The sequence below is a fragment of the Melopsittacus undulatus genome, chromosome Z (genome assembly GCF_012275295.1).
Source record: "Melopsittacus undulatus isolate bMelUnd1 chromosome Z, bMelUnd1.mat.Z, whole genome shotgun sequence".
NCBI classification, from domain to species: Eukaryota; Metazoa; Chordata; class Aves; order Psittaciformes; family Psittaculidae; genus Melopsittacus; species Melopsittacus undulatus.
Genome location: NC_047557.1, coordinates 13,395,854 through 13,414,497, shown reverse-complemented (window position 1 = coordinate 13,414,497; position 18,644 = coordinate 13,395,854). Strand labels below are relative to the sequence as shown.

The following is an 18,644-nucleotide window of genomic DNA, read 5'->3' as shown; positions in this document are numbered from 1 at the left end:
AGGGACAGCACATGAGATAAAGAAAGAACATATACTGGAAGGTTTTTAGGCACAGACTGCATTAATTTTCTGCTTGCTCTTTCAATAGTTTTCAGGAAGGAATACCACTTTCTCCAGAGCTTCAAATGTCTCATGAAAAAACTCAGATTTGGTTATTCTAGCTTAAGACTGATGTATTCAGAAGGATCCTTGCATAAGAAAATTAAGACTTGAAAAAAGAAACAAGAATTAATGTTTATTCTGGCCCGTTGAGTAAATTTCTTCCACCTTTCTTTTGAAGGAGAGAGGATGAGATGACACTTTTTCTTAACAAGTACTTTTGAGAGCACTGAAGTCTGTACACAGATCTGAGAAGACTCCTAATTCTTCTTGCCACCCACAATGCACTGAGAGGCAAAGTGTAAAGAAATCTCTCTGAAGAAGTCCTATAAATCCCTATGAAAATAAAAGCAATCATTCCAAAATTTTCTGAAAATAATCAAATACACATTAAGAATTTCTGGAGGGAATACAACTTATTTCTAGAAAAGACTGCAAAATCATATACTTTCAGAATGGTTATTGCTAGTCCTAACTTAGATGTTTTCTCAGGAGTTTACGAAACTGTATGGAAACAGGACTGTAACTTATAGGAACACTTCTCTTTGGAATGCGATGGACAAAATCATTGCGGAAAGCTTTCCTTTACACAGATCTTTAGATGCTGTCTTAAACAAATCTTTTCTGAGGTACCAGAGCTGCAGGAAACTAGAACAAATAACTAATGGATTTTGATATGTGACTGATCTTGGGTAACAGAATCCACAGAATATTTCATGAGATCAACAAAAGAAAAATAGTCCGTGTTAATTCTTCATCGGTGAATTCATATAAATGAACATTTTAAGAAGGTAGATGTGGTAACAAACAACAGCATGAAAGCAGAGCCAAAGACAAACACCAGCCTAGAACTTCTGGATAAAACTTCAGCTGCTCTGGTACATTTACTAAAGTAGAAGTATAGCAAAGATTCCTGTAACAGAGAAATTCTACTCCACTCAATAAGTGAATAAATAAAATCATACAACTTCTTCCATCTCTCAAATATCTGCCTGAGTTGCAAACTTCTTCCTTGTTCAGATTCTGTCAAACAGCCAGCCACAGTCAGTCTTAAAGTAATTCAAGACTCTGCAATCACACTCTCCAAGTCTTGGGAAGTCCTTGCTACTTTCCCAACAAAAGTATGAAGTATAGTCTGTACCTATACCTCTGGTAATCACCTCAAGTTTCTATGTTATATAAGGAAGCTTAGATATAACATCCTCCCTGAGATCTCTCTTTGTACTGATGATATTTAGTGCCATTCTTTTTGTCTTCCCGAACACATAATGAATTATTTTGCTAATTTTCTTTACCAAGGTGTGCAACCTTTCAACCAAACTTCCAAGGCTAATGAAAATACCAACAACAAAAAAAAAAAAACAACCAAAACTTTTTTACATCACTGGAAAATTTATCATCACAACTTTCACTCCAAATAATAGGCCAAAAACTGTTAGGGATCCCACATTCCAAATATCACTTTCATTACCTACACCTCTCCCATACATTTCTAAAATATGAGATTAGAGAAAGTAAATGTCTGGCAAGATCCTTGGAGAATCAAGTTCTCTCAATCAAGGTTCATTAATCTCCTTAAGAGGGCAAAATGGTAGCACCATGGGCAACAGTACGTCAGTTGTGTGCTTTATTAATAGGAAAACTAAAGCTAACACACAAGTCAATAAATCAAAAAGCTCCTCTTGTACTTTTTTGGCCCCACTAATGCTGAAACATTACAATCTAGACTGTAAAATCAGATTGTTTTAAGAAATAATCTAAAATATTATCCCTTCAAAACTGGGTTCTGACACAGCTAAATGAAACAGCAGCAACTTTAAACAAAAAATAATTCAAATATTCTTCTGTCTGAGCGGTAATCATGTATCTGAGTGTAAGTAGCTTAAGATTCACAATGCTGTTGAACTGATCAGTGTGACAAAGACAGAAAAACGACCACATTTAATCTTCACCATTTACACAAATCTTACATGTCCTTTAGGACACAACTTCATGAAATACTGATCATGCTGGCATGCTTTATACAAGTACTTCCACTTGCCACTTGAGCCACATTTCTTCTATCACTGTTTAAACACAGTGTATGCCTACAGAAGATGAACTACAGAGATCACTCAGCAGTCATAGGATCATAGGATAATTCAATTAAGAAGGAATCTCAGGAGGTCTTTATTCCATCCTCATGCTCAAAGCAGGGTGAGCAAGGCCACATTATGCAGAGCTTTACTCAGCCTGAACTTGAAAACCTGTAAGGGTAGAAAATGAACAGATTCTCTGGACAACCTTTTCCAAAGCTTGACTGTCCTTATAGTGAAAAGGTTTTTCCTTAGACCTAGTTAGAACCCCCCATTTCAATTTAAGCCCATTGTATCTTATCCTTCCCCTAAAATACTGAAAAGCCTGACCCATGTCTTCCTGATAATCTCATCATAACTACAGAAAGGCTGCTCTAAGGTCCACCCTGCCTAAGGCATCTCTTACACAGGCTGCACAAGGCCAGTAACTTCACCTCCTCTGGAATCTCCCCTGTCTCCTGTTCTCATCTACACCTAACATGACCATCTGGAAAGACTTAATTTTGTTTAGGGCTAAAGAGGAAGAAAGCACTGTTGCATCTTTGCTATATAAATATATACATAACAATTTATATTTTATAATATATACATCTTTATTATACATAAACACTAGAAAAGGAAAATTAGAATGAATATGCCCAAATCCCTACCTTACTAAGTCTCGTGTACCTCAGTCATTGCTTCTTAGGAATAATACTAAAAATTGCAATTTGCATTCCAGATTTTAGCATAAAGAACTATTGTGAGCAGATATTTCCTCTGTTCCCTCACCAGACTGACAGTTCACCCTATTCCTTCTCCACAGCTAAATTTTTCAGCCTTCGTTTACAATATATGTATTGAGTTCATTGCACTACATTCAATTTCATGTCCTTAAGATTTCATGATTGCAAATAAGTGCTGCATGTTAAAACACTTTTGAGCTGCTTAAATATTCAATACTCGTAATGCTGCCTTTAAACCATTTCCTATGTAGAGCAACTGAAACCATTCTTCTAAAGAACTTAATCCTCATATTGGAAAGGATTTAAAATCCTTCTGTCCTCCATGAGTTTGAGCTTTGATTTGAAAGATGATTAATCAATATTTGGACTTTCAGAAATTTCTTCTGGATCAGGGCTCAAAATAATTTTGTATCAAAACATAACATACTCCATAGTACTATCTGAATACAAAAGTCAGGATGAACAACTAAATACCTTTCTAAATATTCTTTTCTTTAAAATTGGGAAAGAATACATTGATATATATATGATTGCTAGGCTACCTTTAAGGGTTCCATCACTTCCAGCTGGAGAGCACACTGACTGTGGTGATCTCAAGGAAAAAGATGCAGCATTCCTTATTGAGGGATCGCCATCCTAAAGTGATAATGATAAAAATTAACATTAGAAACACGAACACTTGATAAGAAAAAAGACTGAAATTAGCACATATGCTGATAAAATGGATTTGACAAAAAAGCATATAAGAAATATTAGAAAAATATTTATTTACATAAAAATATTTGTAATTTAGACTGCTATTAGATTATATAAGTAACATTCCAAACAACAATCAGCCCTAAGAATAATCTATAAGCAGTACATGCACATAACACTAAATCTATGAACATGTCTTCTAGCTAGATAAGCACTTTCAGTTCACATTAAGATTCCATTCAGAAATTTTCTGTTACAAGCACTCATTGTGAAGAGCTGAAAAGTGGCAGATACATGACTTCTATACAATGTCAACTGAAAAAATTTGAGCATAAAATGAAGATTATCAAAACAAACTCATCATTTTTTTTTCCACTTAACCTACCCTTAATGTTTAATTTAGAATGCCATCTTTAACAGGTAAGCAAAGTAAGACTGTGTTTGTATCATCAGGACTGAACAGAATCTCTACCATTCTCACTGTAGCAGCTGAGGCAGTCTCATGTAAAACATAACTGGAGTGACTTTAGCTTACTCACTGTCTCAACAGTTAGATAGGAAAAAACTCAATGGCAGTATAAAGCACTTCCCCAGCATAGCAAACAAGTTCTGCTGTCTTCTTAGTTATACACAGAACAAACTGCTTGAACGCAATTCATAATTTCTGACATACTTCTTTATAATATAATAGTAATGACAATGTTATGATGTCCACACTCTATCTTTAATAACGTAAATGTGTCCTTCTTACCCCAACACTATCTGAAAATTAAACATGAAACCCACTATTCAAACTACCACTTAATGTTCTGCCTGGGTTTTTTACTGCTTTCATGGAGCCCTCTGCTGGTCAGGAATATACTCGTTCACGCAATGCCCTAACTAAATTTTAAACTTCTTCAGAACAGTATTTCCTATTTTTAGCACTCTTTTTTTTTTTTTTTAAATGCAAAATCTATAGGAATTTTCGAGGAAATAACAAACTAACAAATATGTATCTATGAAGATACAAGTTCTATAACTGTAAACAAACTGCAAAAAGTTCTTTTAAAGAGTAAAGTCATTCAAAGGAAGTCTTCAAAGAAATTCTAAGGTTATTTAACCTTTATCCTAATTAAATTTGTTATTTCAGTAGCTAATATTCTAACACAGTTCCTGATGAGATAGCTCAATACATGCAGTTCTTATATACTTTTTTTTTCTCCTGAATTATCTAATACCTTTTCACCAATCTCAACCCAATTGATAGAATGTTAGAAGCCTCAACTGTAATTATGTTGACACATGTTTGCATGCTGGTAGTTTGCATACTACCAGCCAGTAGTAAGTTAAAAAGCTAAATTGACATTTCAAGGAGAGAGAACCCCGCACACTCCCTGTGAAATTGGCCAAACGGCCAATTTCCACACAGGTGCAGCTGAAGACTAGACAGTGTAAATGTTACACCTTCACAAGGTGTAGAGATGATGCTGCTTACAGAAAAGGAAAGTGCTTGATATTCATGGACTGAAAGTGCTTACAAGTCAAAGAACATAAATCCTTAAGAAACCAGATTTCACCAGTTGCATCATCCATGGACACTTAGAACACAACTCTATTAGCTTTTTTCCACTTAGTGTTTTTCCAGTTAAAGCGACCAGTCAGGGTATGCTCTATGTTTTCACAGTCTGCCCATTTTGAATGAGTTATTTTTGTAAGCTTTCATGAACTAGGATGTGGTTGCATTGCTTGCACCACAAAATTACTGATGAATATTTTTAAATACTCCCTCTTTAGAATTATGAAGTTATTCTGAAGTTAATCATTATGAAATTTTGCAAAAATTCTGTCTTGTTATTCTTAATTATTATAAATTTTTTCAAAATTTATTTTTAACAAACCCAAGATTATTTTGATAGTTTAATATAGTTGGGGGATATATGTATATTTAATGTAAAGAACAAGGAAGACTGATAAGAAAACCCAAGACTGATAAAACTAATAATTCTCTTGTAGTTCTACTGCATTAAACCTTGCAAGCAATTTGGAGAGTCTGGAGTTACTAGTACACTTGTTGAATACAACACTGTTTTGCTTCCACAAGACAGTTTAGTAAGACAAGAGTCGCCCACATTTTTTTTGTAAGCTCAATAAAACACAGACACAATCACATCCACACCAAAAAAAAAAAAGGCCTTCTTGCCACCAAGTTTTGATGTGAAAACAAAACTGAAACTCAAGTCCTATTAACAAGATTTTGTGTCAAACTTGAAAAGAAGAAACCCAACAAGCTTCACCCACATGATGAGATGATCATTAGGAAGAAAATTAATCAGTAGTTAGAAAAAATGTGGGAGAAAGTTGTGGGATTTTTTCCATCAGATTCGAGACTTCAGAAAGAATTTTTCCCTTGTGAAACAAAAGTCATTAAAGGAACACATCTTACAAAGAACCAGGCCATAAAAGCATGTAGGAGATCAGTAAGAAAAGATGTCCATAGGAATTCTTGCCTCAGACAACACTACTCTATTACCCAATAGGTTATTCAAATATATCAAGTCTAATAGACAGCTGCAGGGATCTTCAGAGAGACAAGTTAACTATACAACTATTTACAATCTAGTATTGTTTTCACCAACACATTGCTACAGTAATTGTAGAGACACTCTACCATTTCTTTAAAATAAGCTCACATATGAGTTTATGTGAAGTTTTCTTTCTTTTTTTATTTCTTCAGAATGAATGCCACAAACAGTTCCAAAGGAAAGAGAAATCTAGCAAAAATTAAATCTCACACAGTAAAAGCACATGGTTGAGTGGCATCAGAAATCAAAATATATTTCCAGTGGCTTTACAGATTAACATCACAATAAAGTATCTGACTTCTGAGGCAGCTAAACACATATTTCCTTTATCATAATAAATATTTATTTTATCATAATAAAATTGATTTAGTTAACATACATCACTACTTAATCTGTGCACCATCTGTAGGTAGTCTTCATTTGAGCCGTGTCTAGAGTTATCAGCATGATGATTAGCTGAATTTCCAGACAATTGACTTGAAACTTTATTTTCATGGAGATTCCTCATGCCAGCTGTGACAATGGGACTGGATACTGAAGCTGAAATCCAGAAAGTATAAGTAACTATATTGATATATTCACACACTCATCAACTCTTGAAAAGTTTCAGATAAAACACCGTAATAGTGGATATTTATGTGTTGTACATGTTAGCTCTTGAATCTGAACAAGAATCTAACTTTCTGATTGACTCCTTTTGCCACAAACACCTTGAATAAAACTTGATATCTAAGATTTTAATCTTCAAGAGAATTTAAAACCTAAATTCCTTGTACAGATTATCTATGTTACAATCCACATTTATTTTAATTACAGTCAGTATCATAGTCTTACTGGTTATACAAAACTTTGTTTTCCTCCATATATTTTCACTGCCTTCACTAACTATCAAAGTATTCATGAGGTATACAACATTACATAAAGAACCATCTATATCTATTCTAAGCACAATGCTAAACTTCAAGAACAAATTATTTAAAAGAATCCAGTGAGAATTCTACTTACCAATAGCAAAATGACCTAGATACTTTAACAGGGTTTGTGTTTTTCAAGATCGTTTTTAGAAAAGGTAAGTACAAAGACATCCATTCATTCCGAATGTCATCTTTACCAGTTACTGCGTACTTTGAGCATATTTCTAGCCAACTTAGAAAATTTGGTAAGGCTAAATAAGCTGGCAGTAAAACTTACGATATATTAGCAAATCCAAGATTTTAGAGAGTATAGAAAAATGGCCATAGCTAACAAGTAGAAGTTTTTGGTTTGTTCTGATTTGTTGATTGCTATGTATACATGCCAACTATGCAAAATGGCACAGCTGGCACATGGGTATATCTACAATGTACATTTTTTTAAATAAAGTGTATACTAGCACTCTGTAGAATCAGGTAAGCAAAGCTTAAACACACCTGCCAACTCAAAGATTTTCATTAAGCATGTGACTCTTTCAAAGAAATAAGAAGGCTGTGAAATGTGCCCATGAAGGTAAATCCGACATGAGCTAGAGGAATAAAATACATCACAGATTTACCTTGTTGCATCTGCGGATGTGGTGTATAACTTGCAGGGTGTGAATACGGCATGTATCCTGCAGGGCTTTGAGGAGCATATGGACTAGGCACTGGGCTGTTCTGTTGTGCCAAAAATCTGTTACCAGAGCTTGTCTGTGGTGGCACAAAACGGCTAAAAATAAAACAAAGTTTTTAAAAGTTGGAAAAACAAATTTAGACAAAATTATTGATACAAAATCTCAACATAATTGATAAACTCTCCCAAACACAGTATTCCAGGCTATCAAAACCTTCCTAAGTACAGGAATCACAGCTTAGGTACTACATTAATAACAATAAAGACCAGAATAAAAAGCATTCCTAAGGCCTCCACCTACAGAAAGGATCTGCAGTTTCCATAAGTTAGTCCTATAAGTTCTAATGAAAGTGACAGCTAGGTTTTAACTAACCACTAGGTCAGTAGGATTAACAAGGAGCCATCTGCTCTAAGTATGATTTCTCCTGGAAGATTTCAAAAATATAGGAATGTGGTAGGCAATTAGGTAGGACCTGACACAAAGTCCACTGAATACAACTTACTCTTTCCTTGGCTTTATCTTTGACTGATCCTACAGATAGAAAGCCATAAAAATAACTTAGGCTTGTGGCAATAATAAATGCACATTATAACCCAGTAACTGGGTCAACATGCAGAATTCTTTCCTCCAGTCCAGTGTACTTTATTATATGAATAAAGGCGTGGATTATAGTACATACTACTTGAAAGCACTCAGAAGTTTAAAAAAAAAAAAAAACAGAAAGCTGACGAGGATGTTGCTGGAAGACTTGCCAAACTACTATGCCTATCCTTTTCTGAGTGGCCTTTAGTATAACTGTTAACATGTTAACAAGTACTCCATGCTTTTACAAGCTTTCTTTTCCACCCTCCTGCCACACTGGTACTGTTACACATACTGGAACACATTAGCCTCTTCTCTATTAACCTCTTGCCACCAGCCTCAGCCTCTGCCTCAGGTAAATATGTGGAGGGATGGCAGGAGATGTGAAGAGACTTGTTAAGCAGGAAAAAAAGTTTGTCAGAATTCTGGAAGCAATTGAGAGAGGAGAATCATGACTAATCCTCAGAATACAAGGATTAAATCAGTGACAAAAAGGTTTCTTTGCCAGATGAAGGAACACACCCTTCCGTCAACTACAAAATTTGTCTTGACACTTAGCACCTTCCACTCACATGCTTGCAACAATAACTGACTTTCAGTGTAGGAAGAATTTGCAGTTGGCTGCCCTTCCCACCCCATTTAAAAGAAAACATTACCTGGAAGGACTATGTGATATAGTGGTTTGTTGATAATTGGAAGATGCAGGACTACCACGCATGGAATTCTGAGAAATATTAAACTGTGACATCATCATCCCTATTAAAAAGAAATAGCGGCATTACTTTATACACATTTCCTTTTAAATCAACAAAATCTCTCTGTTCAAAAATTATTATATACAAAAAGATTATAAACTTTACAGCCATTAACATCATCTATCCATTTCTAGTGTTAGAAAACACTAGAAATGATCATTAGAAATGATCGATTCTGTTTAAGATGTTCATTTTACATCATGACATACGGAAGTGCTCTTAAGGCCGTGTTAATTCAGTTTTATATATTAACAGTGGTTCTTTCCTCTGTTCTTTACTGCTTTCCAAGCCAAAACCTACCAGTAAATAGAAACATTTTGTAACAGGATATATATTCCAAACCCCAGGCTGGTTTGTACAGTATTCGTTGTGCCAATAAGTAAAAGATTTTGAAACTTTTCAAGTCAGAAGAACACAGAAAATGTATCTCCCATTTTTCAAGCAAGTACAGCAAACAACCATCTCAGGCTGTGCTGCAAGTCCTCACCACTACCATAATCCTTAGTGGTTCCTTCCTACCTAGGGACAAAACCTTTCTATTCCAACTCCACTACCGTTTGTAAGTAATGTTATCAAAGAAGGTGCTGAAATACTTCAGTTGCATAGCAGAACCAATATTCCAGCTGTAAGCTCCTGTAGCCTGCAGATTCCCACAGTCATGCTTTAGAAATTCTGGAGTTGTACTAGCTGGCAAGCCACAAGTACCAAAGTGCTTGAAACTAACTAATTGAAGGGGCATTTGGACAAGTCCCTTAATAATTTTCTGTAACATTTTTTCAGGTCTGAAGCAGCTGGAAAGTTGGACCAGATAATCATTGCAGGTCCCTTCAACTGAAATACTCTATTCTAACTTGCCTATTATGGAGAATTTAAAGGAATCTTTTATTTTTCCTCTCTTTGACACAGGAATAAAGAATTCCCTAATAACAGCATTACATTGGAAATTGAAGTGATGCAGAAACAAAAAAAAATTACTTTTAAGTTATTTTAATGACAGAATTTAAAGTACTGCAGCTAAATGGCAGTGTCAGAATCCATGTGCACACTGAAGATTGGGAAGCCACAGCAAGTAGTACAAATATTTTAAAACAAAAGTTAGGCAAAAGGCTGACAGGAGTCCCCAGTGCAGAGTGTTTGGGAGCTTTCAATCCTTCAATTGCTATCATGGATTTCAATTACTGTGGTATTCACTTTTGCAAAACTAGTTTCAGAAATCCTACCTGAGGTCTGTCACCCTCTTTTTTCCCCTCTCCCCAGCAGAGATGTGATAATCACACAGGAATGCATCCCTTAATACCCCTTAATACACCCTTAATAGGTGTGAAGTGCTGCACTCCAAGTACATTAGCACAAGAAAACTGGCCCAAGAGCAGAAGTCCCCTGTTGTGCTGAAAAAAATCCCGGAGATCTCACTAGAGGACACTTCACTGTCCCGAGAAACAGAAGGGGACTACCAGACTCTATGGACACTGGTTGCGTCAAATAGAGGCGAGGAGGAGACTCCAGGGATGCTTTGCTGCAGCATGCCCACTTCTCACTCACCTCTCACTGCCACTCTCAACACCAGCTAGATAGGGTATTTTAGTCAATCAACCCTCATCATTCACGTACAGTAAACTGTCAGAATGTGCCTGAATGAGCACGAAATATAAAAAGAAAGTTTCATTCTATGTAAAGCAAAAATTGTGCTTTTAATATACTTCAAAAATTTTCTATGTATTCTCTCCTCCCTAACTTCAAGACACATTTTAAACCACAGATGCTCAACAGGCTTTGGTTTAAAAGAATCACAGGAAATACAGAAATGAATCAAATTTTAATACCATTAAAAACCCAACCAACCAACCAACCAAACCAACCAACAAAACACCTAAAAATTACTCTGTGACAGATAGCTCTCACTTCTCTCTCTCTGTTGAGGGAGGGAGATGGATACAGGAGGCTAAACCTCAGTAACTTAAAGAAAAAAAAAAACAACCTAGAAAACAAAATTAAAAAACCCCACAATAAAACAAATAAACAACTAACACCAGCCAAACAACAAGAAAGCCCCAGTGCCTCCAAAGTTCTGAGACAGATAACAACCATACCTCATAACAGTTAAATAAGAAATAAGTAAATGCCTCAAATATTTAGTCTAAAAAGGAGTTGAACTTAGTTTGCTGCCATTAGCACCAACATACCTTCTTGTACATTTTTTACATTGTTGTCATATCACTAAGCAGCAGATCTAGGGCTTCACTGTGCATTTCTGTTCCTTAATTATTTAAGAATTTCTTCTAAATGTAACCTTAAATATTAACTTTTATATATATATATAACTTAACCTAATATACATAATTTATATATATGTATAATTACATATATATTAAAAACTTAACCTAAATTATTAACTTGAATAGTGTGAGGTGTCCCTGTCCATGGCAGGGGGGTTGGAACTAGATGACCTTAAGGTCCTTTCCAACCCTAACTATTCTATGATTCTAATATCAGAAATGCTCAGGTTTGAGAAAACATCATCCTAGTAGTAACACTATTACAATGAGTTTCCTTATAACACTTCCAGTCTTGCATATGTTTTTCTTTTTTTTTTTTGTTTTTCTTGGAAAAAAGGTGACATTCATAAATCCATTTTAGCTTTCCTACTAAATTACTAAATGCTAAAGAATGCACTACACAAAACTGCAGCTCGAGGTGACAGGAAGTCTTGTATGATTAAACTGTATTACAGCATCAGCATGTTTAATCTAGGACTGCTCACCAACAGCTGAAGTTTCAGTTAAATATACACTCTTATTTCAGAATTTTTCCCTTTTACAGGCACATACACTTGAATTTTTCTACAAACAAAAAAAATTATCCAGGTCATTTACGTTTACAGAAATATGCATATGATTATAAACCCCAAAATTCACAAGTTCTGATAAAAAGCTTGAAGGGAATTGTAAGTCCCTCTTCAACCCTAAGTGACGCTATGAATACTAACCTATTGCAATATCCTATTTTAGTTTATCTTCCAACACATATCTGCTGAAAAACAAAGCCAAAGTTTTGACAGAGAAAAGAGAAAAAAATATTATGAAAACTGAAAGCAATTCTAAATAAATCCTAAAAAATTATTCTAAAGAAATCCACTCCACTCATACACCATAAGATGCAAGAAAGGTATAGTTGCAAGATGACATCCAAAACTGTGTCATCTGATGAAAAGTTCTAAAATAAAATTAACATTGTGCACTTGTACACAGTTAGGCCTGACACCACATGGTGGTGTGAATCAGTCTGTTCAGACAACCTGGTAATAGAAAACAGTCTGAAAAAACCTAACTAAAAATCTAATCTAAAAAACCTAGCACGTTTGAAGACTGTCTTAACAATAGGACTATTATCTAAAGACAGGGAATAACAGTTTGAGCACTTGTGCTATGTTACCGCAAATTAAATATACCAGCAGTGGAGGGTAGGGGGAAGTAAAGGGTGCCCAATCAGGTTACAAGTAAAGTGTCCAGATCATACATCCTTCTTGCACTATTTGTTCATTATAACTAAAACAATTTCTTGCTCTAAAAATCAGTTGTGAACTAAATACAGATCAGTATGAACTTGGGAAAAAAACCCATCAGCATAGAATTCTGCTTGTGCTTTAGCTTATATTCACAAGAATTCCTAACATAGTATTTAGCTTTCTGAAGATGCCTTTATTTCCTGAGAAACTGTATTGAACCAAGAACTTTATTCCATGTTTAATGTATTTCTTTAGCTAGGTGATCTTCATTTTCCTGCATCAGAAATGAAAGCTAAGAGAAATTAATTTGAATTCACTTTGTCCATACTAATGCTGAAACTGACACACTCAAGGGATGAGGGTGCAGAGATCCATCCCAGGCTGAGTCCTCAGGGGGTCCCACTGCCTTTGTTGCTTCTCAGTTGTGGATATTACAAACACTGGGTTACAGTACCCACTTGTGACTTCAATGCATGCTGGACTCAACAGAAAGTGGAAAGACAATATTCAGAAGACAAAAAGGAAAGCGAAAAAGGCGAATTTGAAATATTAGTAAAGAGTCTGAATTTCACTCTAGCTGGCAAAATGTATCATCACCTAAGATCTCTACCAAACCCCCAATTGTTCTACAAATCACAACCCTACAATGTTTACAATTATCTGTTCAGAAAGCAGAAGAAAATCCAACCTTTGCTTTCCAACACATCAGTGCAGCCACCTTTGGCCTTAGAGATCTGAATGGGCAATGGCATAGCTAGTAAGTCTATCACAATCTGCCAGCATCTAACTTAAAGATCCACATATTTTCTGGTTAAGAGTGTCCCCTTTTTCCATTAAAAATAAAGTTGCACTTCACCTAGCTTTTCCAGGCATTTATTCCAGGGCCTTCTTCCTCTTAAAACACTTTGCTTATAGCTGTGATTTTCCTCTCTTCCCCTTCTTTCCAGTTTTCAGATTTCACACTTATATTTCAATTCTTGTACTCACACAAGTAACCAGAATTATATAAAATAAAATTAAATATTCAAGGGAGTTTAAAAGTCAGATCTCTTCTGAGAGACTTTTTAACTTACTAAAATAACACCAACTTTTCTAAATTTCATGCTTAATTATTTTTTATTCTGTATCAATATCTTCTTTCAAGGATGGCCAAAACACATCTATCAAAGATATAAGGGCTTTTATTTCATTGGGATTATCCTTAACCTACTTAATCAAGCTGCAAAAATGTTTCCCCCTGTGAAGCACATGTAAATGCATCAATGAAACTTAATAATATCTAGCTCTGCATTTCACATGTTCATTCCAGGAAGTTTAGGCCTTCTTTTAAGTAACATCATGTGTTCTGCCCTTACTAAGTTATTTTCAAATACTGATTGGTTTTTTACTCACTGGCACAGAAGAACAAAACCTAACAATCTCTTTTTGCTATTTCACCTGTCCAAAACCACCTTATACTTCCTATGCTCTGTGGACTCCAGTAACACTTCTATCTGTATCTCTGCAGTACAAGCAAACCTTTACCGTCACACTAAGGAAACTCTGGAAATTCTCCCACCTATGCCATAGTTCACTACTGCTACAATAATACACTATAATCATACAGATTTTCAGTAAGATTAAGGCATATTTTTCCAACCTCAACTATTTGCTAAGGCAAATATACAAATGCAGCCATAAAAATGAAAATAAACTTTAAAAACAAAATCTAATCACCCTACAGATTAAAGTTTGTAGTGAAATTAAATTTATTTTTAGAAAAATATTGTAGTGTATTTTGCATGCTTATTCTACTAGAATCAATCACTCTCAGAAGATTTTACGGTACACAGGTTTATATCACTATTAAATACAAGGTAATGCATAAATATCACAGTTGGACTCCATATAAATTTGTGGTTAGTATCAGGCCCCTAAACTTCTGAACAACATAAAATGCAATAATAAATAATCAAAAGTCCTTACCGCTTTGTACCCCGTATCTGTTTTGCATGCTTTTCTCCCTGAAAACATTAGGATTCCTTGCCAGGATAGCCTGCAGCAAGACTGGTATATCTCCCTCTGGATCATCACTGCCAAGGTTATCTTTCAACTCTCTGGAATTGTGGAAGTAAGCAAATAAAGAGGCAAATGCATTTCAAATTATAAGAAACTATGAGTCAAGTAACAAAACCAAACAAAACAAAAAAAAAACCAAAAACAAAACCAAAAAGAACAAAAAAACAAAACCAAAATGAAAGAAAACAATTTACTGTTAAAATAGACAAAACCAAGCCTGCAAAGCACTGCTCCCTGCCTGTATGGCTTTTCTTTTTCTCTTCTGTTTAAGAAGTGGCACAAGTGGTATTCTTACTAGTCTTTAGAATTATTTTCTGCTACAATGCACTTCTATTTACATGTCTGTCAGTTTCAGACTATTATAAAAAGTTTCTTATGCCCTCTTTTATGTTGTGATCTTCCTCACAGAAGTATGCTTTGGCATAACTTCAATAAAGTATTATTGTAGGAGTAAAATTAACACACGCATGAACGTATAACATTCAGGTTACAGCCCACTGCTTTGAGAATCATCTGTTTTAAAAAGGGAAATTGGAATATCTTTGACACCACAGGATTCTCTCTTAAATATATAAAAAAATGTAATGTATTTTCTACAAGTGTATCCATGCTTTCAGTTATGGTTTGCTTTAAGAACTTTTAAAAGCTACTTTCACTTGATCTAAACAACTTATTGGAACATGCAGGAAAAGAGTGTTGCCAACATAAGAAAAGTCAAAGGACAACAAGGGGGGGAAAAAAAACAACAAAAGAAAGAAAAAAAGGAAAAAAAGAAAAAGGGAAAAATTAACACAAAGAGAACACATTACCATACTTGCTGGTCCAATTCTTAAAATATGTAAGTTCAATACCTAACCAGAATGGACATGGGTCTTACATGGGTGTCTCAAAAAACTTTCTTTCTGTATAATACTGGGTATACAACTTGTCTCCGTGCATTATCAATCAAAGTAGAACATTAATGAGTATTGCAAAATCAAAACCACAAAGTCTGCACTCGTAACTAACCAAGCATACAATAAGCAGCATGTCTATAAAGTATCTCCCACAGTTATGCATAAAGGCTGCAGGACAATTATTAATGTTCAGACTGATTAAAATATTTGACTCTTGTATAGCAGTCATCTGCTAAGCAAGCCTAGTAATTTTACTCCGCATGTTCTAATTTTCAGATTCTCACAAACATCCTTCTCCATCCTCATCCAGTTAATTCTGATTTCAAGGAATACAGATATGATGCAGCTGAAGTTCAAAATACATACATGTGATCTGTTGACACCTGATTGAGACTGTGGACGAGCTGTGAAACCAAATTTTCATCCCTGCAAGCCAGAAGGCAGTTCACCTCTTCAGCTATACGTCCATTGAAAAGCAGGCTTTTTGTTGTTGTAGCAGGTAATGGTGATGGAAGAGGCAGCTGGTTCAAAACTGTTATCAGATAACAGAAAAGAGCTCAAGAGCCATTTCATGGAACACAGAAATATTTCTTACTCCCTCACATGATTAAGTAAGAAAACTTCATCTAAAATATAAATATAAAGAAGATACCTCGACTTTTTTTTTGATCAAACACACACACACAAATGCTGGACGCTGTTTTAAATAAAGTAATGCAGTCAAGTCTAAAAGCTATATTACTATATTACTGTAAATATTTAACTGTGCTAAAGCAAGTATTATGAATAAAAGCATACTTTTAAACGTCCCAGAATATTAAGCTACTTATATATATCAGCTTTCTCTTCAAGCCAAAAGCATTAATAAAAAAATGAAATGCAAAATCCTTGTAGTTGCATGCAGTACTGTAAGTGCACTAAGAATATACTTTAAGGTTTCTACTCTGATCTTCATTTTTAATTAATGTTCCCATTTTGTATGGTCAGGGTAGATAAAAACGAAACAAACAGAAAAATAAATCCACCCCCAAAACAATCCACCAAAAAAACAAACACCAACCAATTTAAGCCACTAATTAATTTCTCTATTTATTCTTGTCTTGTATCTGTTCATATGTAAGTCATCATCTCAAGAAGAGGCTAATATCATTGGTTGGTATGATTACTAAAATGTTATCTAAGTCAATACACCTATTCATAAATTTTGGCAAAAAAGATTTAATTAAAACACCCATCACAATATTTCAATCAGCTTATGAATCAGTACACTATACTTTCAGAGGGCATTCTTAGGTCTGCAGACATTACAAGAAGTGTACCTTATAAGCCCAGACTGGATAATTTGCAGAGCTACACAGACAAGAGGAAAGTAAGCCAGAAGAGTCCAAAAAGCTAGCTACAGAGAAAAATCACTTTCTTGGGTCCATAAAAACAAGCTGACACTGACTTCAAGTTCCCAGGCTGATTGAAGCACTGGGATAAAAAAAAAAAAAAACCAAAACAAACAACAAACCAAACCAAAGTAAAACCAAAAAGCCTCAAGCAAAATATACTCTTTTGGCTCTTTCATGTTTTGAAATTTTTTATTAAAAAAAAAAGGGTGTGTGTGGAATTACAGTATTTTTCCCCCTATATAATGTATACCTCTCTTTCTGTTTCTCCCCCTCTATCACTCTGCCTTGGTGATCATGATGATGCATGTTTTAGAGAAGCATTTTTATAATTTATTTGGTTTTCTTTATTTCAGGGGTACCCAGACATACTAATGAATGATATTCCAAACAAACATGCCCCATCCGTAGCAGTATTCAAGGCCAGGTGGGATAGGGATTGGAGCAACCCAGCCTAGTGGAAGGTGTCCCTGCCCATGGCAGGAGCTTGGAACTGGATGGTTTTTAAGGCCCCTTCCAACACAAACCATTCTGTGATTCTATGAAACAATTAATTCCTGTATTTTGTTTCAAGTTTCCTTAAGGATTTTTTCTTTAAAATTCATTTCACTTCATGTTTAAATTAGCATGTTTTATTTGAATATATTTTCAAAATTAAAGCAATGAGAAAATTAACATTTTTAATGCAAAATCTGATTTTGAACAATTCTACCTCTATGAAATTTTAAAATAAAACTATTTTTAGTATTTTGAAAATGCAGATATTTACAAAAGAGGTACAAAACAGCATAGCAAAGTCAAGAAAAAGAATAATACTTACGGTCTGTAAGACTAGCAATCCCTGCAAGAGTAGTGATGGGAACATGAGGCATATCCCCATTCATCCTGAAGTTCTGGGATAGTAGTGCCTACACAGATATTTCAATTCAGGTGCCAGCTATCATTACTTCCCATCTCCCAAGCACTAAAAGAAAAAGAAAAAGGGGGGGGGGGGGAGAAAAAGAGAAAAAAAGAAAAAGAAATGAAAAAAAGCAAAAGAAAATTCTGTTTACTTTTTCAGAATTTTAAATTCAGTAATATAAATGAAACACAGACCATACCCTCAGTTGTATACTATGTAAATTTTGTCAAGACTGAGTAGAACAATGTAGATTTTAAATATTCAGTGATATTAAGCAATCAAAAGGCAAGCTTCTGGTCTCAGAAGGAGAGTCATTCACCAAAAAAATACAAAATAAGGCAATTAGAAGACAATCTGCTCAGGTTACACAGTACCAACTCAAAACTGTTAACAAATCTTCTATTAGTTCGTACACATACCCATGTAATTAATTATAGCTGCATATTCACTTTCCAGTTTTCTAGGAGGAGATATTTTTCATATAAGAGTATAGCAAAACCAAAACGAGTAAATTACAGATGCAGAAAGCAAGGAGTAAACAATATGACAAGTACAAAACCTTGGTATAATTTAAAAGTAGTCATTATTTCAAAATTGATGTGAAAATATCTAATAATAACTACTGTATTTTCAAACTACTACCAGAAACTGTATCACCGCCCTCACAAAGGGAGTTTACCCATCTTCAGAAAAGGTAGCTGAAGCAAAGGTTTAGCCACCACAGAACTAGCTCATTTATTTCCTGTAAAACAGCACAGTTTACATTCAACTACTGAAAAGGGAATTTGTTCACTCAGTTTAAACTAACT

At 34.8% G+C, this 18,644-nt stretch overlaps 1 protein-coding gene across 1 annotated transcript in view; it reads right to left on the bottom strand.

Annotated features, from left to right (window-relative positions):
• NIPBL (NIPBL cohesin loading factor) overlaps positions 1-18,644 on the bottom strand; it is a 152,613-nt gene that overhangs the window by 76,804 nt on the left and 57,165 nt on the right. Inside the window, 7 exon segments of the mRNA XM_034072647.1 lie at positions 3,442-3,535; positions 6,539-6,699; positions 7,691-7,842; positions 8,986-9,085; positions 14,555-14,685; positions 15,910-16,075; positions 17,755-17,898. Coding sequence (XP_033928538.1) covers positions 3,442-3,535; positions 6,539-6,699; positions 7,691-7,842; positions 8,986-9,085; positions 14,555-14,685; positions 15,910-16,075; positions 17,755-17,818 — 868 coding nt within the window. The 5' untranslated portion in view covers positions 17,819-17,898.